The 25,625-nt window shown below is 47.7% G+C and overlaps 2 protein-coding genes across 9 annotated transcripts in view; one reads left to right on the forward strand and one right to left on the reverse strand.

Moving 5' to 3' along the window:
- pde4a (phosphodiesterase 4A, cAMP-specific) overlaps positions 1-1,957 on the forward strand; it is a 208,580-nt gene extending 206,623 nt beyond the window's left edge. For all 7 annotated transcript variants that reach the window (XR_011191108.1, XR_011191110.1, XR_011191112.1 and 4 more), the window contains one exon: positions 1,411-1,957. The gene's annotated coding sequence lies outside the window, so the exon portion shown is untranslated. The remainder of the gene's footprint in view (positions 1-1,410) is intronic.
- The window catches only part of kank2 (KN motif and ankyrin repeat domains 2), a 54,079-nt gene continuing 28,850 nt past the window's right edge, over positions 397-25,625 (reverse strand). For both annotated transcript variants that reach the window (XM_069195796.1, XM_069195797.1), the window contains exons 3-13: positions 10,236-10,338; positions 7,997-9,634; positions 7,169-7,411; positions 6,641-6,749; positions 5,801-6,046; positions 5,359-5,446; positions 4,173-4,392; positions 3,407-3,549; positions 2,714-2,914; positions 2,028-2,126; positions 397-1,837 (exon numbers count right to left, since the gene is read on the reverse strand). In XM_069195796.1, the coding sequence (XP_069051897.1) occupies positions 1,781-1,837; positions 2,028-2,126; positions 2,714-2,914; positions 3,407-3,549; positions 4,173-4,392; positions 5,359-5,446; positions 5,801-6,046; positions 6,641-6,749; positions 7,169-7,411; positions 7,997-9,634; positions 10,236-10,272 (3,081 nt within the window). In that variant the 5' untranslated portion in view covers positions 10,273-10,338 and the 3' untranslated portion in view covers positions 397-1,780. The remainder of the gene's footprint in view (positions 1,838-2,027; positions 2,127-2,713; positions 2,915-3,406; positions 3,550-4,172; positions 4,393-5,358; positions 5,447-5,800; positions 6,047-6,640; positions 6,750-7,168; positions 7,412-7,996; positions 9,635-10,235; positions 10,339-25,625) is intronic.

Below are 25,625 nucleotides of genomic sequence, written 5' to 3' on the forward strand. Positions count from 1 at the left end.
ACACTTATGGTAAAGGTATTAGGCATGTAGTATTGAATGAAGCTGGTTTGTGGACACTCACTGCGGTGTCCAGCCTTCTCCAAGCCAAGGGAACACCAGACCAGACCTGTTACAGGCTGTACGGGAAGGACATTCTCTAGGTTTGTGGAACAGGTATGATCTGTATTCTCAGTCTTCCTTCGGAATTAACTTTGTTCACATGATCATGTTCTCTGGGTTGTTGGAATCTGATGCTGCCCTCTTCCACATTCTTTAAGGCCAGGCCTTGAGAGGGGTGTTGTTGCAGGTTTTTCATCCCTTTACACAACCATGGCAACTTTCACTGTTTCCTGCAGTCATTAAATCACTCCTGCAGGTTTATCCAAATGCACACAAAAAAGAGACATACAAAAATAGTGGAAATGACAAGTTATTTTATACACTTTAAATATAACTTCAAGAATCGTTTGCTTCCAGGTTATTTTATCCAATAAGACCAAAAACATTTAAAAAGTACATAACCATAACATTAAGAACTGTCATCATGTGCATGTTTGAAATACTTCAAAACGGAGTCAAAAGACCTTTGGATGGATAGATATATTTTGCCTACAGACTTTAAGCATACTGTGAACAATACAAATATAAACTACTCAGATTATATGACAGAACTGTTCTCAAACTATGTTGATAGGAAAGCTCTGTGAGAAAAGCTCTACAATGTACTGCACTAAATACTGTTGCTCTTCATTCTTCATTTAGAAATTGGTTATATTGCTTCATCTTTGGCTTGAGAAATCCAGGATTTCTGCATAATATCTTAAATAACAAAAGTAACCTGTAATTATATATCAATTTAATTTGATACACATTTTATTGAATGTACAGTTCCTTTTCTTCTCATCACTTTCTCACAACCATCTCCCAGAAAAAAAAAGCACCCCAGCTTTCCCCCAGCTAACCCTGCAGATAAAACCAAATCTTACTGACGCACAGCTCTCTTGCATCACTTACAGATGAGTGGAAGCCATGTCAGTCCCAAGCCTCTGAGACCCACTTTTCTCAATGAACCTCTGGCCTGAGCAGCCCAGAGTTCCTTCTTGTCTGGATCCAGCAAAACACACTAGGAACAGAGTAACATTCAGATGAGCACTAGTATGTTTTTGTGTGTAGCCCTGGTGACATTGCACCTTAGCTCTACAGGATGAAACTACACAATATAGCAGTGGGGGAAGGTATGGGGGCAGAATCCAGACCCATACAACTGCCGTTACCTACACAAAACTACTTCTCCTTTACTTCCTTTACACATACGACACTCATTCAGAAACCATAAACCACCGTGCCTTATCCTTGGCGCTTCAGTCTCAACAGAGGATCCCTTGTTCCATTTGCTCCATGTTCTAAACCGGTGTTTTCCATGTTTTAAAGCCCCAGTCCAGAACCTTGGATGCTGAAGTGCATCAGGTGCCGTGGGCAAGCCAAGCAAGAGTTGTGCTCTCTGCCTCCATGGAAAAACTTTCAACAGTCTGCTGTAAGAAATCAGTCCCCTTGTGCACTGGAGGTTGGAGAAAAGACAGCAGGATGAATCCAAGAAGGGTGGGTGGACGTGCGTGTCTGTGTGCCTAAGGAAGCGGTTCCCTCAAGCACGCACACATACACACACCTGCACCTGTGGGACAACCCCAGGAACACACAGGGAGTTAGACAAAGGCCTGTGACCTAGTGGGAACCCAGAAGCCCTCATTGCTGCAGAGGGGCAGGAGGAGGTAGAAAGCGGGAAGGATGATGCTGGTGGCAATTACTTGGTTTCTCCAGGTGGGGTCACTGTGCCAAACAAGACTGCCTTCTGTGTCACCTGTTGAGAAGCATTAGATGGAATATTAATTTAAAAATAATTAATGCAACTATTAATTACAAGATATAATAAAAATAGCAGTGGCAAAAGTAGTGTCACAGCTTCCTGTTACATCTGTAATGGACTTGTGTGCTGCTTTGTCTTTGTCGAGCCTCATGAATTCAGCGGGATATTTAGATGGGGTGCTCACCGGGGAGGGGGGCTTAGCGAAGTTCAAGTGGGCATAGAGGAGGACAGCGATGTCGTTCTGGTTGGCCTCCATTGCAATGGACAGGGCTGTGCTGCCATCCTGAAACAGAGGGAAGAGTAGAATCAGGTTGGTACTGAGGACCCAAACTTGTATTTAATAATGCAATGTGTGGGATTCTGCCCACACACACAGACACACACACAGACACACACACCATCATATGTCCCACATTAGACAGTCACAGTTACCAGATTTCACTTTGGGGAACAGGGATGTGTGGTGTAGCTGGAAAACATGGGTTGGGGTGGGGTGGATAATGTACTTTTTTGTTGCTCCAGTGGTTCTATAAATATTAAATATGGAAACTGCAACACAACCCTGCAGCCCCTGGGGAATCGAAGACCAGGAATGGGCTGCCCAAAGGTGGAGCACTTAGGACTGGAGTCTCCATTGCTGGTCCCAGATACCCCAGCTGTAGCTCTTACTCCTCACCATTGCAGAATATTTCTCCAATAAAAACTCTGCTTCAAACCCTGCAGCCCCCAGTAACCTTAGCTCTCCTTATTTAACCATGAATATTACTACTATTTTGACTACCTAAACTGGAGAGCTCCAGATGCATAGAGCTGTCTGACTAAGAGGTTCTAGAAGAGCAGCCTGGGGGGGGGGTTCCAGGTTTCACTCACGTTGTCTGTCAGTGTGGCATCGCACCCCGGCACAGCCAGCAGCTGCTTGACAATGTCCACATGCCCATGCTCACAGGCACACATCAGCGCTGTGGAGCCATCGTCGTCCTGCAGATTGACATTGGCGCCGCAGGCCAGCAGCGCACCAACCATGTCACTGCGCCCGTGACTGACAGCCAGCATGAGCGCTGTCTGACCAGCCTAGAGGGAGAGAAGGAGGTAGAAGTGAGGTAAAGGCAGAGACAGTTCAGTCATCCAGACCAGTTAATATGCCATCATTACCAAAGAGCTGCAGGTAAAGGGTCTGACTACCCAGAGTTAGGAAAGAGCCAAAGAACAGCATTTTAATCATTCTGTCAAGACGCAGTCCAGCACAGAGTGAACAAGATAATTGGTGTCTGTTTCGGCAGCACCCATGAAGCAGTTTCTTCATGAAACTAGCCTTGAATCCGATAGGTTAGAGCGCAGGATGACCTCTTGGTAATGACAGAGGTGCCTCTAGTCCGCTGCTCAGTGGACAGCACACGACCTCTTAGTGTGTGAGGCAGCATGACCTCTACTAAAGGGCATGTAAAACACTTTCGAGCCATAAGTGTTTAAAAACCAAAGTAGTTAAAAATGGCCTCCTCTCTTGTTGGGACACAGATGATGACTGAAGGAGCAAGTCTCTGCAAGGCCAGAAGGGGGCAGTACCTGGCTGGCCTTAGCGTTGACGTCTCCAGTTCTCAGGAGCTGTGTGACTGTCTCCAGGTCGCTGCTGGAATGGAACGCAGCCAGGGCAGTCAGCATGATGGCTGTGTATCCCGCCTTGTTCTGCTTGTCTGCATTGCACAGTCCTGCAGGCAGAGCCAGCGAGAAAAGCAATCAGACAAGTGCCCTGCAAGGATCCCCCAACTCTTCCTCTGTCTTTAAAACTGATATGTCCTCCTGATCCTCTTTCTGGCCACAAAACTAATCCATCATTTGTTTGGTTCCCAGCTAGTATCAAATGTTCTAGGTCTAGAAAACACAGCTGTGTGTTTGTATTGAGTACTTGACCTCTGTAGTACTGTTGCAATATGCTGTAGGCTAGATTCCAAGTAAACTGAAAGGCATTTAAAAGACTCAGTAAATATAGTTTTAGCCTTTACTTAATGCCTTTAAGACTGAAAACAGCACCTGCGACAAAATAAATGTAGACCCTCAGGAAAATAAGGGGACATGGTCATTTCTTTGTTTTGGTCTCTTCTTAAGATCCAAGAAAGCCACAGGTCTCAAGTTGTGGCGTTAGTGTGGACAGAGTAAATACCTATACTTTCAACATGCCCCCATCAGCTGGCAAACTGCCAGTGACAAAATAAGAGCCTTTAACAGTCGCTGGTACACTGGAAATGTTCAGAGACCACAGGTCATGAAACCTCTCATGTCTCATAGGCTCCTGAGGCGTGACTCAGGACAGGGAGCTCTGCCTGGGCCATACCTGTGTCCAGTAGCAGCTTGACCACAGGAAAGTTGGAGTGGGAGACGGTGTAGTGCAGAGTGGTGTTGCCGTTGCCGTCGGCCATGTTGATGATGAACTCTAGGAGCTGAGGTGAGATGGCCTGGAATGCCACCATGTACCTGCGAACCACTTCCGCGTCGGCCGCCTTGTGACAGGAAACCCGCAGCCACTCCTGTAGCACAGTCGTGTAGGCTGTCCTCTGTCAGTCAAGGAGAAGCAGAGGACAAGCAAGTAAGAAAAGGAGGGGAAAAGAAGGCAACAGGCTTAGTTTAAAGCAGAACACAGTTCAGATGACTTGGTGCCAAAAACCTAGCTTTTGGTCCAGTCTTGCAGGGGATACCAGACTTCCAGAGTTAAGTTAGTGGGATGAGGTGGAATTCTAACACTTGGAAATGCTTCAAACACATGGTGTACTTTCCAGTTTGTCATAATGGCTGCCAGCAGACATCACCCTGCAACTCACAGCTGGCAACCCACTGAAGCTAAGCAGGTGTGAGCCTGGTCAGTACCTGGATGGGAGACTCCTAGGAAAGCTAATGTTGCTCCTAGAAGAGGTGTTAGTGGGGCCAGCAGGGGCCGGTCACCATGTGGTCCATGTGGGTCCTAATGCCCCAGTATAGTGACAGGCACACTATATTGTAAAAACAGGCGCCATCCTTCAGATGAGATGTAAAACCGAGGTCCTGACTCTCTGTGGTCATTAAAAATCCCAGGGCATTTCTCGAAAAGAGTAGGGGTGTAACCCCAGTGTCCTGGCCAAATTTCCCACTGGCCCTTACCAATCATGACCTCCTAATAATCCCCCTCTATGAATTGGTTTAATTACTCTCTGCTCTCCTCCCCACTGATAGCTGATGTGTGGTGAGCATTCTGGCGCACTATGGCTGTTGTCGCATCATCAAGGTGGATGCTGCACATTGGTGGTGGTGGAGGGGAGTCCCCATTACCTGTAAAGAGCTTTGAGTGGAGTGTCCAGAAAAACGCTATATAAGTGTAAGCAATTATTATTATTATAATATTTTACAAATAAACCTTGGTGAACATTTTTTAACTACTGCATCTAAAACCTGGGGCATTTTTTGTGTTGCACCTGACAAACATTTACAAATTAAAGTAAAACCCAGAATGTCATTCTCATGTGTCAAAATGAAATTGAATTCCTTACTGCCTCCTGCTGGCTGAAGGCATTCGTCTCCCCGAGAGCTTTCTGCAGGACTGTACAGGCTGACATAAGGGTGTCGCTCAGCTCCAGCCTGTGAGGAGAAGGGGAGGAAGTAAAGGATGTTGGGCCAACCAGCATAACAGCCTCTGTTTTCACAGCTGCACTGCATCTCCAGCACTCCCATGTCCTGCTGTAGACTTTAATGCTAGATAATCAAAAAGGCATCTGCCTAGCTGTGGGGCCAGAACCTCAAGAGCTCTTATTGATTTAATCCAGAAATAAAAAAACAGAGGTAGGAAGACCTTTCTTTTGTCTTTCAACAAAATCGGGCATTATCTTATAAATAGCAATTGTCATTTTTTTAAAAGTACCATTTTATATACTGAAAACTTGACTGCTGAATCCCACCCTATAAGTGTGCTGTTCACACTGTGGTCACCAATACCTGGTGCTGTCCTCTGGCTGCGTTTCCTGAGCGGTGGACCTGTCCTGCTCTGCAGCCGCCCCCTCGCTGGGTGCAGGGGGGAAGGCGGTGGCTGTGGCCTCCTGCAGCGGTCCAGGGGCGGCCTCCTCACTGTGGGCCCGTGGGGCGTCCTGGGTGGGAGGCAGCCGCTCGTTGGCCTCATGGTACTCACTCTCAGAGCTGCTGTCCGAGCTCTCGGAGCTGCTGTCTGATGACGTGGATTCATAGCTGCATAGCCAACAGGAGATTTCTAAACACCTACGTGCCAACTGAGCTCCCAGTCTAAGCACAGTGTGAGCACTTCGCACCTTAAACCAGTTATTTCACCAGAACAGCTACACGACCACTTGTGCAAGGAGTGATCAGAGCTGATGCCTTTGATCAGCTGGTATAGTTAAGCAGTGCTTTTTGCACTTATTCAGTTAACATGGGTTCATTACTTGTTCTCTTTTTCACATTCAAAAGCCTAGTGATTTAATGATTTCTCTCCCCAGAACAGCTAGTGGAGGAAGGACTGCTATACCCACTGGCCAAAACACCTGCCCCATCTCCACAGGGTAGGGTCCTCCAGAGAGGGCCTGTTATTCCCAAACCTTCCATCAGACCTGCCTTTATCTGAGATTGTGATGAGGGTTTGTGGTGTGTCATACAGTCATACATGTGAAGGACTGAGAAGGTAATGGGAAGCCAGTGTATTCAGTTGACCTCAAGCTCCTAATGTTACGGCCAGTGAGGCTTACACTTCATCCAGCCCCACTGTTGCAGCTGGACAGTAACAGGAAGTAGGCTGAGTCACAGCACTCAGCCTGACTAGTAGCTTACCCTCCGTTGACCCCAATGAACTGCAGATTCTTCTTGGTGTTGGGGGAGTCGGTACAGGCCTCACTGTCCTTCCTCTTCATGATGGACTTAAGGCTGGACTGTGGAGAGGCTGTGGGAGACAATGGACACAACCGGAATCATTTCTGCACCCTGTGTAGCAGCAGTGTACTGCAGCGATGTCATCACTTGAATGAACGGGATGAATGAATTGTTGAATTAAAGTATTTTGAGAGTGAACAGTGGAACATGAACCAGAGGACACAAGTGGATACTGTGTAGAGGTGCATTTAAAAGTGACGAGAGGTGCCACTACTTGACACAAAGGGTTGTGGGAGTGTAGAACTAGCTACATAGCCATGTTGATCAAGACAATACCCTGGCTTCTTTTCACAAAAACAGCTGGATGAGACCCTGATATCAATGAAGTGCTACCTCCCAAACACACCAGAAGGGCTGAATGGCCTTTCTAATGCTTTTATTTGCCATAATGATCTGTAACTGGATGGCCAAGTCTCTCCTATCATTTACCAGGCTGGGAGCTGTTGTCCTCCTGTGCAGGGGCAGTTTCATGGGGTGTCTGCTGTGTCATGTCCCCTTCCTTTAGCCTCTGGCACAGGGGGGCCAGCTGATTAGACACCAGTTGCGTGGCACTGACTGTCTCCATGACAACAGCCGGACTGCAGACAGGCACCGAGGAAGACACCTCACTCTTCTGAAGGACCTCGCGCACCTCCTTGGAGCAGATTGCTATGGGCAGCTCTGGGGCTGAATCTGAGGGGGAGAGAGAATGGAATTGAAGACAACTGTTTAGACGGGATTTCTAGCTCCTGTCCTTGAGGGCCAGAATACACGAGGATGTTTTAGATATTTCCTTAAGTTACTAACAGCTCTTCCCCTGGGAGAACTATTAAACTGATCCACATTTCAAAATCTCTTCTCAACAGCCTTAACCAGAGATCTGCAGTTCGGAAAATCTGCTTTTCACTTTTCATTTATATTTTCATTTTGGCCTTTCATATACTGCTTTTTTACTATATTTTATAGAGTTAAAAAATCTAATTCTCTAATTAAAAACATTGATTTTCTGCAAATGTAAATCACACTTTACGATGCTCTGTGTGGTTGTGACATTTAAGAAGAAGGACGGAGAGGAATCAAGACAATTTCTTTTCAGCTAACTGCTTCTGTAGCTGGGAAAGTGAAGTGCATCATATATGTGCATGTTTATCTTGCCACAATTAGATACATGTCTATGCCAGTTACTATCTCCTATTGGAAATGTAAACCCTGCTTCTGAGGTCAAGCTAAAAGCATGATCTGGAAACTCAGCTGTAAGTTCTGCACTGTGTCCCCTACCTGGGACTGACACTGGTCCCTCCACACTCTTCTTCTGGAGCTGGTTGCTGGAATGAACTGGGAAGGAGGTCTCCTGAGGCTCTTCCCTCCTGTGAGTCACTGTGAGCTCTGCCTCAGTGCCGCCCTGCTGCCCATTGGGGTCTTTTGTCACAAGGCCTGTGAGCTCAGCATGAGTGCCACCCCCCTCGCCCCATGAGGGCTGCTGGACGAACTCTGCCTGGTCTTTCCTGGGGGTGGTTGTGGTCTCCTGGAAACTGCGCACACCGACCACTGTGGGCTGCTCCAGGGTGTACACCTGGATTCCCACCGTCCTCTGCTCTCTGCACGGGGGGTGCTGGCTGAAGGTGACAACGGTCTGCAAGGGGGAGGGCTCACCAGGCCGCCCCCACTGCTGCAGCTCCTGCCACCCAATGCTGGTCATCATGACGGCATCGGCCATAGATGGCTTGGCGTCCTGCCCCTTCTCGGCCGTCTCTTTGCCCAGTGCCTCTAACTTCCTGTGGGCGGTGTGCAGCTCCTGCAGGGTTTTCCTCAGCTGTGTCTCCAGCAGGCTTGCTTTCGTCTTCCAGGCCTCCGATTCCGACTGCACACCCAGGTCCTGCTCCCTCACCTCCACCCCTATGTGCCTCACCTCCCTCTTCGCGCCAGCCTCTGGCTCGGTCCCGATCGACCTCACCTCTTTCCTGCCCCCAGCCGGCTGCCTGGCTCCCCCCACGATGACCGTGTCCTCTATCTCGCAGCCGGAATCCTGCCGAGAGCCTTCCGGGGTGGTCGGGGAGAGGGGGCCCCCTCTAGCCGCAGCTGCCACTGGGCCGGTGCTGTCCTCCTCGGGGATGTCGATATACAGCTCCCCCCTGGACCTGCCCTTGCCGAAGCCCATGGTGTGCCCCAGGAACTTCTGGCTCTTGAGCTGCACACTGAGCTGCCGCTTCTCCTCCTGGAGCACAGAGATCTTGACCTGCAGCACAGGGATCATCTTCACCTGCTCCTCCAGCTCCCGGATCTTGCGCAGGGCCACGGCCATCTGCTCCCTCACGTGCTGCAGGTGAGCAGGGGTGGGCGACACCGGCGTGGACAGGCCTGAGCTCATGGGGGTGAACTGGCCTCCCCCTCCGGCTCCCTGGGCTCCGTTCTGGGCCCGGGAGTAGCCCTGGCTGGCCAGGGAGCTGGTAGACCCGGCAATGCTGCTGTGCAGACTCCCCAGGTTGGAGAACCTGCGCCCGTCCTTCTGGTCCTCCTCCAGCTTCTTGCGGGCGTCCAGGAGGGTCCTCTCCACCCGAGCATTGAAGTTGAAGCCCCCGGTCCCAAGCGAGGATCTGCCAGGCTCTGGCCGGTGGGAGCCGTAGTAGCCAGGGGCGCAGTAAGAGTAGGAGGAGTGTCGGCTGTCCACGCTGGCATTGGAGCAGAGGGACTCTGTGGAGGTCCACCAGGAGCCTGTGTAGCCGTAGCCCCGGGGCAGGGAGTTGTAGCGCGGCCGGCGGTGAATGGGCACCTTCTTGATGGTGTTGCCCTTCTCAATGTCATTGACGTACTTCAGGAAATCCAGGTCCAGCCGATACCCGTAGGGAGTCTCCACTGAATAGGGGAGGTCCTGGTCCTTGCCATGGATGGCTGTGGGCGAGGTGGGGTTGCTCTTCCCTGGAAGAGGCAAGATTGAGGAAACCATGCCTGAGAGGTTAAGACGAAGCAAACAGTCCTTTTCACACTGAACAGATTAAAAACATTTAAAAGAATCCTGAACATAATGTTTTTCTGAATGTAGTAGGCTTAACAGCCTTCACACTGCTGGGGTCCTGGGTTCAATTCCAGACCAGAGGTGCTATCTTTGCGCAGTTTGTATGTTTTCCCCACGTTTGTGTGGGTTTCCTCTAGGTGCTCTGGTTTTCTCCCACAGTCCAAAGACATGCTGGGAGGTGAATTGGCTCTGGTGTGACTGTGTGCATGTCTGTGTGCTGGACACAGAGGGTACCTTGCTTTGCACCTGGTGCTTGCTGGGATAGGCTTCGGCTTCCCCACTACCCTGGACTGCAAGAAGTGGTAAGAAAATGGATGAATTAGGCTTTGCCTTTCTTTGGTGCTGGGTGGCGATTAAAGCACTATCCCACAAAAGCACAATAATGTGGCCAGACAGAAAGGACTGCTGGATGGGTAGGTGTAGACACAGGTGTATCAGGTGGACAGAGATGTGACCTAGACCGCGGCTGGCTGGACAACGACCTGGTTTGTCCGCAAAGCTCACCTGGGAAGCTCGTGTCCATGTGAAGCACCTGTGCCATCCTGATCTTCTGTTGCCTTCACTTGCTCGTTCACCTCCTGAAGAAATCCCTGGTTTGGGTAATGGCCTGAAAGATATACAGAAACCCATTAGAAAAACGGGTAAGCACAGAAAGGAAACAAAAAAGCACAGTATATTTAAATTATCAACAACATAACATATTATGTAATGATTATACCTACTCCCAGTGAGCAAAGTCAACATCCAGTCAGTTCTGTCAATGGCAAGAAAAAGTAATTTCAAAGGCTGGTCTTGTGCAGCAGTTTATGCAATTAAACCACCAGGGGACAGTCAATTCACAGCTATGAATAGACTTCTTTCCAGCACAGGCTGCCCAGCGCCCCAGACCACACACACTCCACATCCATTATCCACTCTGACAGAATGTCGTTAGTTATGAAATATTCCTCTGCCTCCTTGTTCATCACCTCCCTCGCTTTCTGCACCCCAAACTCCCAGCTTGAGGGGAGGTTTCTGCATTCCACTTGAACTGTGATACCACATTCCTATCAAAGCCACCGCAGAGCCCTGCCTAAATGTCCTCACAGAAAAAGCCTGTTTACACAATCTCTATGCGAGCAAGGACCTCCTTCTGGTGTGCAGTGAATGACTCCAAAATAAACAGCACCATAAGGTTACCAGTGTCCTCACCTCACCGTGTGCATGGTGCACAGTTTAAAACAAAGGTAGGTTTTCAATAATTTTTTGTAGTTTCACAAAAGCTCAGTATATACTAAGAGCTGGAAGAGAAAGAGCATCTTTGATAATCTTTGTTGTGGTTTGCTTTGTTGGCTTTTTCCTAGAGATAATTTTTTTTATTTTATTTCATTTTTATTTGCAATGCATCTGAAGCAAAATGCTCTAGGACTTGAAATTCCCTAGATTCATATATAAACTTCCATCCCAGAGGACAACACAGCATTTTACATATAAGAGGGGAACCTATTCCCCCCCGCCTCCAATCTGCCCAGATTCAAGAATCACTTGGGATACTGTACCTGACACATACAGTATAGACATCCCCTACCAACAACAACATATACTTTGGTCCAGATTCTAGTTACAGTTCGTATAATATATGTTTTCTTTAAAACACGTTTTCAGCATGGTCTGTCACTATACAGTATTATGTGGCTTGTATAAGTAATACACAACTAATTATCAAAACCTGGAATGACAGAAACATGGGTGTGTCTTGGATGTTCTTACCTAGCTCCTCGGCACTGCAGTAATGTGCAAAGGAAGGGGTAGTGTTATTAAGAGAAGATCCAGGCCTCTCGCTGTCTGACACCGTAACTCATGGGTTACAGTACAGGACTGTTCAATTACAGGGCAGCACAAAGCCAGGATAATGCCACACAGTAAAAGTGTACGATTCAGCCACACCAGTTCCCCCTGTACGAGTGCCCTCTGTGCTTCAACTGTAACTGCGCTGGCATCAGTACCAGAGAGGCTGCGCATCTGCAGCTGGCACACCCTCCGCTCCTCCGTGCTTCCTGGGCTCACTCTGTTTGGAATAGCTGAGATAGCGCCAGATACTGGGCGGGAAACGCACTCAGGCCGAATTAGGCAATGAGATGCCTTTCTCCTTGCACCACACCGCTCGGGAAAAAAACTGCAGCTCTGCCGGGGTCTTTGGATTCATCTTCATTTCTAGGTGAAAGAGCGCAGTGTGCTGCTCCTTCCAGACACACCTCCTTAAAGATACAGATTGCCTGGCCTGGTAAAAACTGAGGCTTCCACTTGCTGCAGTGATTGTGCCAGCTCCATTTTGTGCTTGATGTTGTGTTATAATTGTACAATCTGTGCTAAGGCTGATCATTTGAAATTTTTATTGAATGTTTCTTTAATGTTTTCTCTTTTTGTCACACCTCCTCATAACAGGTGTCAGGTTGGCTGCAGAATAATGCAACCATTGACAGTACTGTATACTGTTTATAATGCAGAACATAGGGTTGATTGAGCAAACACAAATTCATCCATGCATTTTCTGCTTCTTCCAATTCAGGGTCGCCTGGGAGCCGGAACCTATTCCAGCAATCAAGGGGCACAAGGCAGGATACACCCTGAACGGGACACACAGAAATACTCACACTTACACCAGGGACAATTTTCCATGAAGCCAGTGAACCTGCTAGCATGTGTTTGGAATGCTGGGGGAAACGCATACAAACTCCATGCAGACAGGGCCCAGGACCCCAGGAACTGAACCCAGGACCCCAGTTCTGTGAGCAGCAGTTCACACCACCGCACCACCATACCCTTTTTTTAAAGAACATCCAGTGTATTCTTGCTCATGTAACGCCTCCCTGCCACACTAGATCACAGCTGGTGTCTAGATCCACTTTGTTTGCATTTGAACTTCTGTCAAAAACTTTGTGACAAAACCTCTCCAATTAAATCTCCAAAGTACTGTACTGGATGAAATTATTTGTGGCCTTTGAGAGTCTTTCCTATACAGTATGTTTTCTTCTCATTCTGTTTCCTTCCTTTCTTGCGCATTGTTACGGTTTCAGCTCTGGAGTCCCGGGCATCCTTGCCTTGGCTTGACAAACCGTGCCCTGCACCATTCTAATCTCATTACACGCCCACATTCCGTGGCTAAATGGCCTTATCTCGGCCACTTACCCTATCTGATGAGACGTGTCTTCCAACGCGCTCCCTCGCCGGCTCGCAAGTCAAGGGGGCTTTAGCCTAAAAACAGCTCTGTTGATCCAGATGCTATCAAAGGAATCCAGATTTCTTTTTGAGCAGGCTGTCCACAGCCCATCATCACTGAAGATATGCCCGCAAACAGCAGGAGCACAACCATTACACAAAGGCAAACAGACGTTCCTGCACTACTTGCTCATATACTCCGCCACACGTATACTGCAGAAGCTAATCCACATCCACACCTTCATCAAGCGTAGTAATAAGGCCACATCGGCTTCATAAACGGAGACCCTCAACATGGTCACATTTTTCTTCTGTGGATACACAGCAAAATATTTTTCCCGTTTAAATACCACACTACACCTCCAGAAAGCTGTGGACAACTGCATTCAACAAAAGCCAGCAACTGTTAGATGTAATATTAAATATACTGCATCTTAAAAACCCTATGTACTGTACATGTAAACCCTGCAGATCACAGTATTCTTAACGTAAGGAAGGTTAGAAATCAGAGGCCATTTTGCTCATCTAACCTGTTTGGTAGTTAGTGGTTAACTGATTCCAGGATCTGATCCAGCTGTTTCTTGAAGGAAGCCAGGATATCTGCTTCAACAACATGGCTTGGCAGCTAGTTTTACACTCCCATACCCCTCTGGGTAAAAAGTACCTCCTGTTCGCAGTTTTAAATGCACTTACACATAGTTTTTCACTTGTGCCCTCTGGTTCCTGTTTCACAAACTCACAAATTCAAAATGTGATAACTGCTGTGCAAGTGGTATGGCTTTAACAAGCATCTCTGTAAGGCCCTATGTGATGCCCATGCTCCTTTTGTGTTCGGCGCTATGTTCTGTGCAACTTCTCTAAGAGACAGGCTCTTGCAAGACCACAAAAACGCACAAAGAGAAAAACAGACAAACCCCTACACACGCAGCCAAGAGCCAGAGATGTACTTAGGACCATGTGAGCTGTCTGAGCCCCTCTGACGCAGGCCCTGTCTGCACAGTGAAGCTTTCTTTTAACACTCGCCTCTGACATTGTGCTCTTTCGCTTTTTATGCATGCAATTACTGTTACAAGCCCTGGGCCTTTTTTCCATTTGATTTTTCAACTCAGAAAAAATATTCAAGGTGAAATTCATCAGCAGAAAGCCATTTAACTCTACCCAAACACAAAAGGCACAGAGGACACAGTCCTGGGTTACGCCAATACTTACAATCAGCAGACACTGACATTTCTGTACAATCAGTACAAAATGCACCAAGTAACTACCATTTGTTATTTTTTGCTTATGTCTGGAGTTGCAATGTGTCTTTATTCTCTTTAGGACTACCAGTAACTCTCGGCACCAATCACACATGCACATGTTAAGCCTAACACAGAGAACCCGCCTGATCCTCGGTGGCATTACATGTGAGTGATCACCAATTGCTCTTGCAATATCACAGCAATCTGTAACCCCAGTGCAGCCCCAGGATTAGCACAGATCTGCGTGTGGTTCCACTTGGGCCTCCAGCGTAAGAACATTCGCTCCCTGAGCCCTGGGATCATGGTGGGGGTGGGTGGTTCATGCACGTCTGTTTATATAAGGTGTGGGCCTAGCTGTTCCACCCAGCTATGAGGCTCCATGTTCTTATCACCAGCAGTGCTTTAGCAAAGGAATTTGTCTAAACAGACACAGGAAAAAGTCTCTGCTGCTGGGACAGATGTTATTGAAAGGGAAAGGGGTGCCAGCCTTCCAATATTTATGGTGGGCATTATTGCTGTGACAGCTCCCAGCTAATTAGCCCTCCGTCTCTGCTGCACAGCTGGAGAGGGGCTGCAGCTGGACTGGAGAGGGGAGAATGGAGTCGCCGAGCCACCCTGCCTCCTCATAGTCACAGTGTGCATCAAGGGATTATCTGATGGTGGCCTGTGAAAACTGGAAACTGACCAGCTACTAACAGCAGCACTTCATTTCTTCCTGCCTCCCCGGATAGAGATTGACCAGAATCGGGAACTGACGTTCCTGCACACTGCTGAAATGTAAATATTGGGATACGCTGGCTTGAGCCCTGTTCTACCACAGTGGCCTCAAAATAACAAAGTAGCATATGAGACAAAATACTTGATATTGTGCAGGTCCAGATGCAAAAGCAAATATACATCTATTTTTACCTTTTCATTAACTAGATGACTGCAATGTTTATTGGGAGCAATTGTTTTTATGTAGCACTTCCCTTTACAGTCTCTAATATCCATGTGAAAACAATCAAGAAAGCCAGTCTGCTTCTCTGCTGTCCTTAAGTCCCAATCCGCACAACGAACCCCTTCCAGCTGCAGGCTGTTTCATGGGCCCATGAGCACAGACGCGGTTACTCGACACACTGACAGCGTCGACAAACTCCCTGAAGTTTGTTTGTCCAATGTTTCAACAGAGAGTCTTCTCATGGCCTCAGACCAAAGAAATCACTTTGCATTCTGGCACCAGCCACGGCCCCTAACATTTCTGCAGAGCCCGCAGCCCATCATATCCCAGCATAGTTGATCCCAGCCCATTTCATCCCAGCACATCAGTCAAGAACCACGCTGGCAGAGTCAATTAATACTTTGGTTTATCCACAGGGCCAGGAACGCAGACCAAAGCAATCACACTGTGTTCTAGCAGCACCCTGCTGTGAGTTGGGCCCTTGTTTGAAGCCAGAGAAGATGCATTGCAGGAGAGGGCAATGTTTCATCAGAAAGTTAGAAGAGTGCCTACATTAGGAAAAATCACTGGCAGTAAAGTAGACCCCTTACAACATCTCCTTTTTCTTGCTTTCCTGTGCATCTTTAATTCTTACACTGCACTGATCCATGGATTTACAAAGTCTAAGTACCTACTCATACATCATGCTATTCCATATTAGTCTTAGTGTCCAGGAGCTCAGCTCACAGTCTGGGCTCAGGAGGTTCTGGAACAGAGCCTCAAAGAGACTGAGCAGTTCTTAAATGCAGGTTTGGGCAAGTGGAAAGAGTTAGAGAGAGAAAGAGATGGATGGAAAGATACAAGCTCGAAAGAAAGGGGTGCTTCACTAACGCAATGCACTGTGTATAACAGCACAAGCAACAACTTGCTCCCCTGTTTCTGTAAATGAGGTCAGAGACACTGTTACATTGCTTGCAACATACTTATCTTGAGGAGTATGCCATGCTAGTAGCTTGCCAGCCATTGTGTTATTTATTCAGAATAGCTTTTTTATTTTGTAGCTATAACTATTTGGAATTTTGAAATAATTTTTGTTAATTGCTGATCGTGCTGCTAATGATGTGATTGTAGCTGCTGTGGTGATGGCTCAGTTGTTTGTCTTGCCAGTAAAGCACCTTTGAGTATGAAAGCGAAAGGGTTAAAAGCCCTGTAGTTTCTCTCTCTGTGCTGTTAATGCGTTGACTCCTGAACTCATCAGCTGAGCGTCATGAGGAATCAGATGACCACAGGCTCCAGGATTCACCCCTGCCCAGCTTCCCAATGCATTAGACTGAGCACAATGCAGATGCTGTACTTAGTTTCTCTACTAGTGGTCTCTAGCATAGCTCAGCACAGCACTACCTATCTGTCCTCATACAGTCTCACACTGCCCAGCCAAGCACACTTCAGCACTGCCTCATAAAGACCAGCACAGCTGATTTTAAGATATCTTGAACAATCTGCTTTCTCCACTCATTTTGAATACAACAGCTAGTGGTGGGGAAGATTTATTAGTACCAAGCCCAATGGGCTTCAGAGCCCTGTGCAACATAATCATGCCGTTCTCCATTTCGCCACCTCGCAATTAGGATCACCTGTTTTGTTACAAGCTGTTTTTCTATCAGACTAGTTAGCTCTTTGACAGCACTGAAGAACACTCACAGTTGGGACAGCTGCAGCGCACAGGCAGGGGAACCCACTGCTCAGAGGAAGACGTGCATGCAACCGGACCAGCACAACACCACCGAATGAGTGGCCTCTTTTGGCTGTTCTTTGGAAAGTTTTAAGCCACTAAAGATGATATAGCCCATTAATTAAATAAAGCGCACACTGCGCAGGAACTGGAATGGCCAAACCACACAACTAAAGCCTCATCTCAGTCAAGAGGGACAGGAGGTCTGTCTTTGAAAACAAAAATACATAAAACAATCTGGAAAAATGCAGTCAGTGGGAGTTCTTTTTTTAAAACGGAGATCCCTTTTAAAGATTAAAATCCTCCAGACATATTTGACCAGGCACCGTGACCCTGCCATTATATTGGCTTCCTGCCAATTAAAAGGGAGATAAATGTAATTGGTTATGTAGTGCACATTCCTAAGTGAGGTACAGATTGTTATTAATCCATGAGGCATGTGAATCTATGCCAGGTCACTCACAGTACAACTGGGCGACTTGGCATTTAACAATCAAGTTCAACAGCGTGCAAGCAAGTCTCGACAAATGAACAAAAGAGAAAATATTAAAACCACCACAGCCCTTTTGTTAGCTTTCAGATGTACAACACAAGTACAAGGGAGGAAATGAAAAAAAAATTCACGAAACATGATCGCTCACAGTTAAAAACAAAATTCAGGAAACCTCTAGGACTCGACTGGAGGATCGGGAGCCAAAAGCAGGGGTCCGAGTTCAGAACAGCCTACCCCACTCAGGAAGTGGGATTATCCTTGGGGAGACTGCAAGTCTGCTGGTCAGACCTGTTTGCGTAGTGTCTTGACCAGCAGTGGCGCTTCTTAGGACTCACGACGGTACAAGACGACCGTGTCGATCTCGGGTTCGAGTCTGATACTTGACAAAGCAGGATTACTAACCTGGGGTTCTCTTGGCAAGACAGCAACCCCTCCTATGGGTCTGTCGTGTGCTTGCAGGCTTGCAGTGCTGTTAGCGACGGACAGGCCACCCATCCAATCAGTTGTGAACCTCTGATTTGTAATTTACTGGTGGTCATCGCTGGTGCAGGACATTATTCAAGAAAACTGGCCACAGCCATTAAAAAACAACAGCATCTGCTGGTGAATGCTATCATGAGTATGTGAATGTATCTGTGTTGACCATGTTTTGACAACTCTTCTACCTTCTAAAAAAAAAAAAAACAAGGCTAACCTCAGCCCCGAACAAAAGTTCAGCAAACCATAAATTTCAGTGGAATGTTAACTTTTTTATTTAGAAACAAAACACTGGGATCTGCAGACAGCCAGTGAAAGCAGGGCTGGGTTAAGAGGGGAGAGGGGAGAGGGGAGAGGCCGGGGAAGGTATTTATTTCAAACAATTGGGATGCTTCATGGGTAGGTGGGAAGTAAAAACGTTCAGCAAGAGACTTTGGAAATAGCTTGACAGGAAAAGGCAATTGCAGCCTCGCTGAAGCTGAGGATGCGCACACAACACACCCACCATCACAAGGTGGCCTCAGAGGCTGTTATCTCTTCCGACCTTGAGAGAACACTGGTAACCATTTCCTGACAATCAAATGCCTCAATATGAGCACTCTGATTACAGGGTGAATTTACCATGCATTGCAAACAGAAACCAGTTCGAGCTCCATCTCAACAAATTTAGTTCCGCTTTGTTGCAGTTTCTTAGTGTTTTTAATTTGGCTTTGAAATCTTTTTTGGCGTGCTTGTTCCCCCTGCCGCCACTGTCTCTTAAACAGCAAGAGTGAAAGATAAAGCTCGCGGCTTCCCCATCCAAACTACAAGCACAGCCAGGCCTGTTACAGGATAACATGCGTCTTCTTTTATACATGCCGACATTTGGAAACTATGAACAAGGAGACAGAGATAAAAACACTTTGATTTAACTCACTACAATCCACTGTGGCTTTTAAAAAATGAAGGAAGCTTTGGACTTCAAATAAAATTGCAAGCTTAAGACAAACACTGATAATGCAAATTAGTTTATCAAAAGAAAAATTTAAAATCCAGACCTTATACAGCTTGTGCAGCTGACACGCGGGTGAGCAACTCAGCCACGCTTACATTTTCCACTGGATTAGCAGTAGACAATAATTATTCCCCTTAAAGGGGAGTATCTTAGTGACCGAAGACAAGAGCTGTCACTATCTAGTATTATATAACATATATACAGCACAACACATTGCAGTTTAAGAACTATCACCCTACCCTGACAAGAGTTCATGATAATCAGCCTAAGAGGCTATTTTATGTCACTGAGATCTCAGCACAAATAGCCTCCAGTGAATACCCCCCAGAGCATGGCACACAAATGGCAGCATGAAACAAAGAGATGGGGAGACGATGCTAAACAGTCGAGGCACTGTCTCAAATCTCCCATTAAACAATGTCGCCACTCCCCGACTCGAAACGCAGGAGCGCTGTTTCCCTCGAGTGGAGCAACACTCCAAGTCCCAGTCCTGAAACGGAGTCATGCCCAGCGCCTGCCAGGATCATATGCCATCTTGGCACACTGTGGCGGAGGAGAATGACCCCGATTTGTCTGGGCGTGTCACAGCTGAAGTAGGGCAGTAGGAAACATTGACTAAATTGCCTTAACGTCTCCTGTTTCGCATGTCTGTGAGTCATAAAGCTGCCTGTGTGTGCACCACGCGGGCCGCTTGGCAGGCTGCTGCCAGAATGCTGTCGTGGTTGCAGCGTTGCTCATCCCTCCCAGCGAAGGATTCGTTCCCGTCTCGATGACGAGGAAAAATACTTTGGTTTTACACTTTCAGCCGAAGAAGCCAGGCATCCATCCGAGTCTGTGCAGAGTGCCTCAGACGTCCACGGAGAATCATTTCACCCTTGCAACCCAGTTCGCCAGTCCCCTAGACTAGTCAGAAAACTCCTGGTTCTCGCTGGGCAGCCTGGCTTTAATTTCACCAAACATCTGCGAGTCAATCTAGTCAAGACCGACCGAGGACACCTGTGAGCCCTGAAATGTCAGATCGAGGGTTAAACAGCCAGCCATCTGCGGCCCTTGGCAGGGGAACCGCTGTGCACCATCGGCTACGCGCACAATTACACCCTGCAATGCTCGCTCTGCCTCTCCGCTCTGCTGAAGAGCTTGGCGTCCTGCCCCGCACCACAAGAAGTCTCTCTCACTCTCCAGCTCCCCCGCTCTGAGCCCCTCCCTACGTCAAGCTTGAAAAGCCAGACCCTGATGCTGAGCAGGACCCCTTCCCTGCTCGCTTTCCCCAGCCAGGACAGGGCGTCCAGACGCCATGTGGCTCCTTTCAGTCCCGAAGGTCTTGGTTTCGTTATAAACCGTTGGGCAGCCTCTGAGCCCAGACTCTGGAGTTACTGCAGGTCTCCGTGTTGTCAGAGGCACGACTGAACTCCAAGATGGAGAGGCAGGGCGCAGACGCGAGGCCGTCTAGGAGTGTCGCCTGCGCTTGCCGGAGTTGGGCAGGAGAGGACAGTGCAGAGGAGTGGTGCACAGGTGCACAGGAGTGTGGGGAAGCTGCCATGTTTCACATGCCCTGTGTTGACTAAAGGCTGGCCTGGCCATTCAGTCAAGACGTGGAAAAATGTGTTCATGTGCTCATCTTGTAATAAAACAAATGAGGAACTGATCTTTAAAGTACCCTTTTGCTGTTGCCTAGACCTTGTGGGTGTGTTCTTTCATGAATCCTCAAATTGAGATGTCACTGATGTGAAAGGAGGCAGTCAATGAGCAAGCCAAGCCTATCAGGCCCAACCTTGTGTTCCAAATGACACCAAAAAACGAACAGAGAGCTCCACCGCGCAGGAGACTTGAAACGTCAAAAGGATGTCGCCCAGACCGGACCTCTGTGCTGTTTAGTCTGGGTAAACTGAGATTAGAGGACTCCTGCTGCCCTGGAAAGGCGGTCTTGGATTTATCATTATTTTGCACACATTGGACCCAAGTACTGTTTATTGACTTAAAAATGGCTATTTGTCCCCAAAGACTTTTAAATAACAATGGAGAAGTATGAGCCACTTCATGTGATTTTGAGATTTTAAGGTCTTGCTTTCTTTTTAACAAACTGGATCTCTAATGTGGGGGGAATTTAAATATACACAGTACACACCAGAATGAACTTCAGTCACAGCCTTGCAGCACTGGCCTGACACCTCCGATAAGTGCTTGGACTACCAAAGATAAAAGTCCCCTTAGAAGATTATATAAGTACAACAAACTCAATAAAAAAAATCTGGAAGCCCTCCATTTTGGGGGGCTTTTGGATAAACTATGCTCGCTTTGAAGCTTAAAAATAAATAGTCCTCATAGGGGAACAACACCAGATGCCGGGAAGATGAGCCCTGAGCGCCCGATAAGAACAATATTTAGACATGGTGTCTGAAGAGCTGCCTGCGCTGTAGGCGAGATCCTTTCTGCAACAATAAACCCTCCGCGCGCAGGGGATGTCGGCTGGACACTTGGAAGCAACTCGGGAAGCTCGACGGGCTGGAGAAGGTCCTGGTCTCAGACAGTTTGTAAGGAAGAAGCCGTGACGCACACAGCGAACCTCTCGTCAAGAACAAACACAGGGCCCCAAGGGAATGCGGCGGTAATAGTGACCGCGCCACCACCTGCAGCGAGCAGCACAGTCCCTCTGAATGACTTACTCAGACTGTGAGATCTATACAAGACCTAGCTGTGCCCAGCTCAGACGGTGATACATATTAACACATCCTCTCGCACTCCAAAGTTAGACTTATAATAATGGTTTAAAATAGCAGGTGGCTGAAACCGTCTTGGCTCTTGATACCGATGTTTGGATCCTGCAGCATGCGTTTCTTCAGGGAGGTTGACCAAGTTCTCTTTACACAGCTGCCGCCCAGTTTGTGCTTTGCTTTCCCATCATTCCCCCTGTGAATTGAACCCCACTGCCCTGTACCTCACCTTCCTCTTATCACAATAAAAGAAGATTCGTGCTGTATGGCTCGTCATGAGAGTGCATCTGATGTTGGGAAATACACCAAAAACTCTTAAAAATGAAAAGATGTGATTTAACAGAATTTGCATGTTCTCCCCATGTTTGTTTCCACAGTGTGCTCCATTTTTTTCCCCAGTGCCTAAAAAAATACTGGTGGGTTAATTCGCTTCTGGCAAAACTGGCCCTGGTGTGAGTGTGTGTTTCTGTCTGTCTGTCTGTCCTGTGAAGGACTGGTGTCCCGTCCTGCATTGTGTCCGCTGTTTGCTGGAACAGGCGCCGTCTCCCCCGAAACCCTGAATAGAACATGGGGGATTGGATGACTTAATGGTGTGCTGTGGTACTGCCAGTCCCCATCAGCAGTGCACAGACCTCAGAGCCACTCACGGAGTGTGTGGTGGGATTGAGTAAATCTCAGTAACTGAGGCGACTCTCTCATTAAACCCTCACTGGCACAACAGTTAATTCCCAAGCCCTTGCTGTATCTGATGTCATGCTTACTACGGAAATCCCTGTCAATACTAACTACAAGGTAATAACAGAGGAGAGAAAATACTTTGTTTAAAAAAAGCATCAGAGTAAAGTCTACTTACTTAATTGCGTAAATAATTAAAACATGAAGGCACGTCAGCCATTTCTCCAAGGTCAATTCTCAACTTTGTGTCTGGGAATAAAATATTCTAAAAGATACAAAGAATTTCTGAAGCTTACAGAAACTGATGTAGCTTTGGCTGTATTAAACGCTGCTTTCAGAGCCTCATGATCTTGACACAGAGAATTAACCTAAAAAAGGGAAGCAATTGAAAATCAGTTAATCAATGTCCTAGTCAGGCACATTTATTCTAATCCAAAATGGAATTTGCAGAATTCTTTTCCCAAAATAATTCTTTTCTGCAGGACAGGCACGTCCAGGTTAGTGGTGTTCTGGCAGATACCATTCTGCAATTGGGGGGGGGGGGGATTATGTTCTGTTCCCAGTTCATCCAGAGAGGACAGACAAGCCAACCATTCTCTGGCCTGGTGTTGCTATCCAGCCCACAGGCAAGATTAGTGTGCTGGGATCCCAACAGCAGAATGAGGACAGGCTGCTATCCACACAGCACTCTCACCTGCCATGTCTGTAAGGTCTTTCCCACACAGATCTCTACGTGCCTGGCCACATGCCCATCGCAGATGCCAGGCCTTTTAATTAACATACCCCTCACTCGGGTTAGGTGGTTAACATTCCTCAGGGGGGCTCTGTGGAGTTATTCTTCAATGCATCACAGCTGTTTTTATAACATCCACCTTTCTCACTATCATTTACAGTAGGGAAGGACAATTTCATCCAAAGTCATGAATCCCCCATTTTTACAAGTGATTTTCACCTAAGCCACTGACAAGTGCTTTGACTTTCTATCCAAATTCATCTACTCATTTTCTAACAGCTTCTTCCAGCTCACAGCCTATCCCAGCAAGCATCGGGCACAAGGCAGGATACACCTGGACAGGATGCCAGTCCATCACAGGGACTACACAGACCCACACAAAGGACAACTGATAGTGTTGAGTGCAGCTTCTCAGATGACCGTTCAGTTTGTTGGCATCGCCTGTTTTTTTGTTTTGCATCAAAAGGAAAAGCAAACCTGACTGGCACCCATTCCTTCCAGTGCTCCAACAGTGTAAAAGCAGCTCATGTGGTATGCCATTTACCAAAAATGGCAAAACAAGAAAGGACAGGGCAGCATGCACAGGAAGCATTGGTAGGGAGCTCGACAGCATCACAACTGCAATGTCAATGAAGCCCAGTCTTCACTGTGATCCACCCCACTCTGTCCACTGCCTTCAGCACAAATATACATGTATGAATAGATCTGCATCCACACAAACCACACTAAACACATTAAACTGTGCACGCAATCATGATCCTTCAAAAAAGTAGAACAGTGTTTAGTAAATAACCAATCTTATTATGCAAGAGCTAAGGCTACATATCAAATCACATGATTCCTATGATTAGAGATAATCATGAGACCATGTTTTTACACAACAGCACCTTTCATTGCAGTTCTGAAATGCAAAAACTTGTATTGAAAAATTGCTCAACACCCTTTTTAATTCTAGCACTAGGGAAACTCGAATGGGGGGAGTCATAAGGCAAAATTAAGGAGACTGGAAAGAGGCTCATGTGGGAGCCTGGAACAGACTGCTCAGCCAAGCTGTTAAAACCAGCAGATGTTCCATCAAGGAACATCTGGATGAGATTCTGGGATGAATTAGGTGCTGGAAGCAAAACAAGCAAGGTGGGACGCAGGGCTTGGTCTTGTTTTGTAACTTTTCTGACTTGCTTACACCTCCAGCATGCCAGAGGACTGCCAGGAGTGAGCAGGTGTCGCACACTGCACAGCTCCACTGCGCTGCAGAACGATCGCTTTCTCTCTGTTTATCGCATCACAAGCCCCCCATTTAGTTTTCTGGTAGCTGGCCTAATAACTGGCTGGGAGACAGAAAGCTCTCATTGTTTCCAAAACACGTCCAGCAGTGAACTCAGACCCCCCCCCGCAGCAGTCCCCGGCCCTCCCCAGCCCTTCTCCAGCCTCTCACTGGGCACACAGGCCCACTCTGGCCCCCCTGCTGCGGCTGGGTGGCCCCGGAGGGGAGATGAGCGGGGCTGATATGGAAGGGAGGAAAGGGTGGGGGATCTCTTCCTGCTCAGCAGCAGCAGCATGGCTGCCCCCAGGGCCTCACCGGAGAGGGGTCAGTCACAGTGTGCAGGGAAGCGCCAAAGCCCCTCACAGGCGAGAGGCGAGAGCCCACCCCCCACAGCCCCAGCACCGAGCACGGACCCACACTCCCAACAGGAAGACTCTCGAGGCTTTTCTCCTGGTGCCCTTCAGAACGTCACAAATAAAGAAGCGCTACCAGAGAGGACGGGGTGTAATCCTGACACCCTGACGGACGGTTTATTCTATGTGGTTCCTGTGTGGCAGGACACTAGATCCCAGAGCTGTACTGCCAAAGTGCCCAAACTACATAATTATATCCTCCCCCCTGATTGACTTTGCCCAGCCTGTATTTTGTGATCGCTATGGATGCACAAGTGAAAGGTGTCTCTAATGTGTGCTACCAGCTTTACATTTCCCGTTATCTAATTTGCAACCTGGGAAAAATGAAGACAAAAGGCCAAGAGTTAAGACTTGGCTTGATGAGGACCAGGACCAGATGCCTTGATGAGGCTCAATCTGAACAGAGCCGTCAAAAACTGATCGGCCAGCTCGTACTTTTGCCTGCTCCCCAGGCACCCGAGGGCGTAGGACGGTTCTTAATTATCCCCCTTTTCCGGAACCTTTTTTCCTAGTTCTCCATGGCAACCAAGAGTGCACTGCTGGGAATTCCCTTCTGTGTTGAGACAGGAAGTGACCTGTCTGCTCCCTTCCTGTCCCCTCTCGCCCTGCTGCAGGAAGTGCCCTGCAGCCTCATGAAGAGCAAGGTGAGAGTCCTCCGCGCACATCTGGGCTCTGGCTCCGGCCGGCCAGCATCACGAGGACCCAGCAGCGCTCAAGGAAATCACCACACTTAAGAGACTCCATTGTTCCAGTGTGTGAATTATAACTGGGATAAGTGGTCCTGACAGCGCACACTTAGGATTTGGAAGGTCAACACGAGGTCAAGGATGTGATAAAACAAGTGAGAGGCGAAGGTCTGAAAACAACTAAACAAATCTCAAAAACGTTACTGCGGCACAGAGAAGGCACAGAAACAAACTACATACTACACGAGGAATTGCCAGTTAGCAGCGGTTTGGCTTAGAGGGCAGTTGTATTCTGGTTGAAAATGTGATGCTGCTAAAGAAGGCCTGAGAAGACACTAAGTCTGTGATTATGGGGAAC

This window comes from Lepisosteus oculatus, chromosome 11 (assembly GCF_040954835.1).
Source record: "Lepisosteus oculatus isolate fLepOcu1 chromosome 11, fLepOcu1.hap2, whole genome shotgun sequence".
In the NCBI taxonomy this organism is placed as follows: Eukaryota; Metazoa; Chordata; class Actinopteri; order Semionotiformes; family Lepisosteidae; genus Lepisosteus; species Lepisosteus oculatus.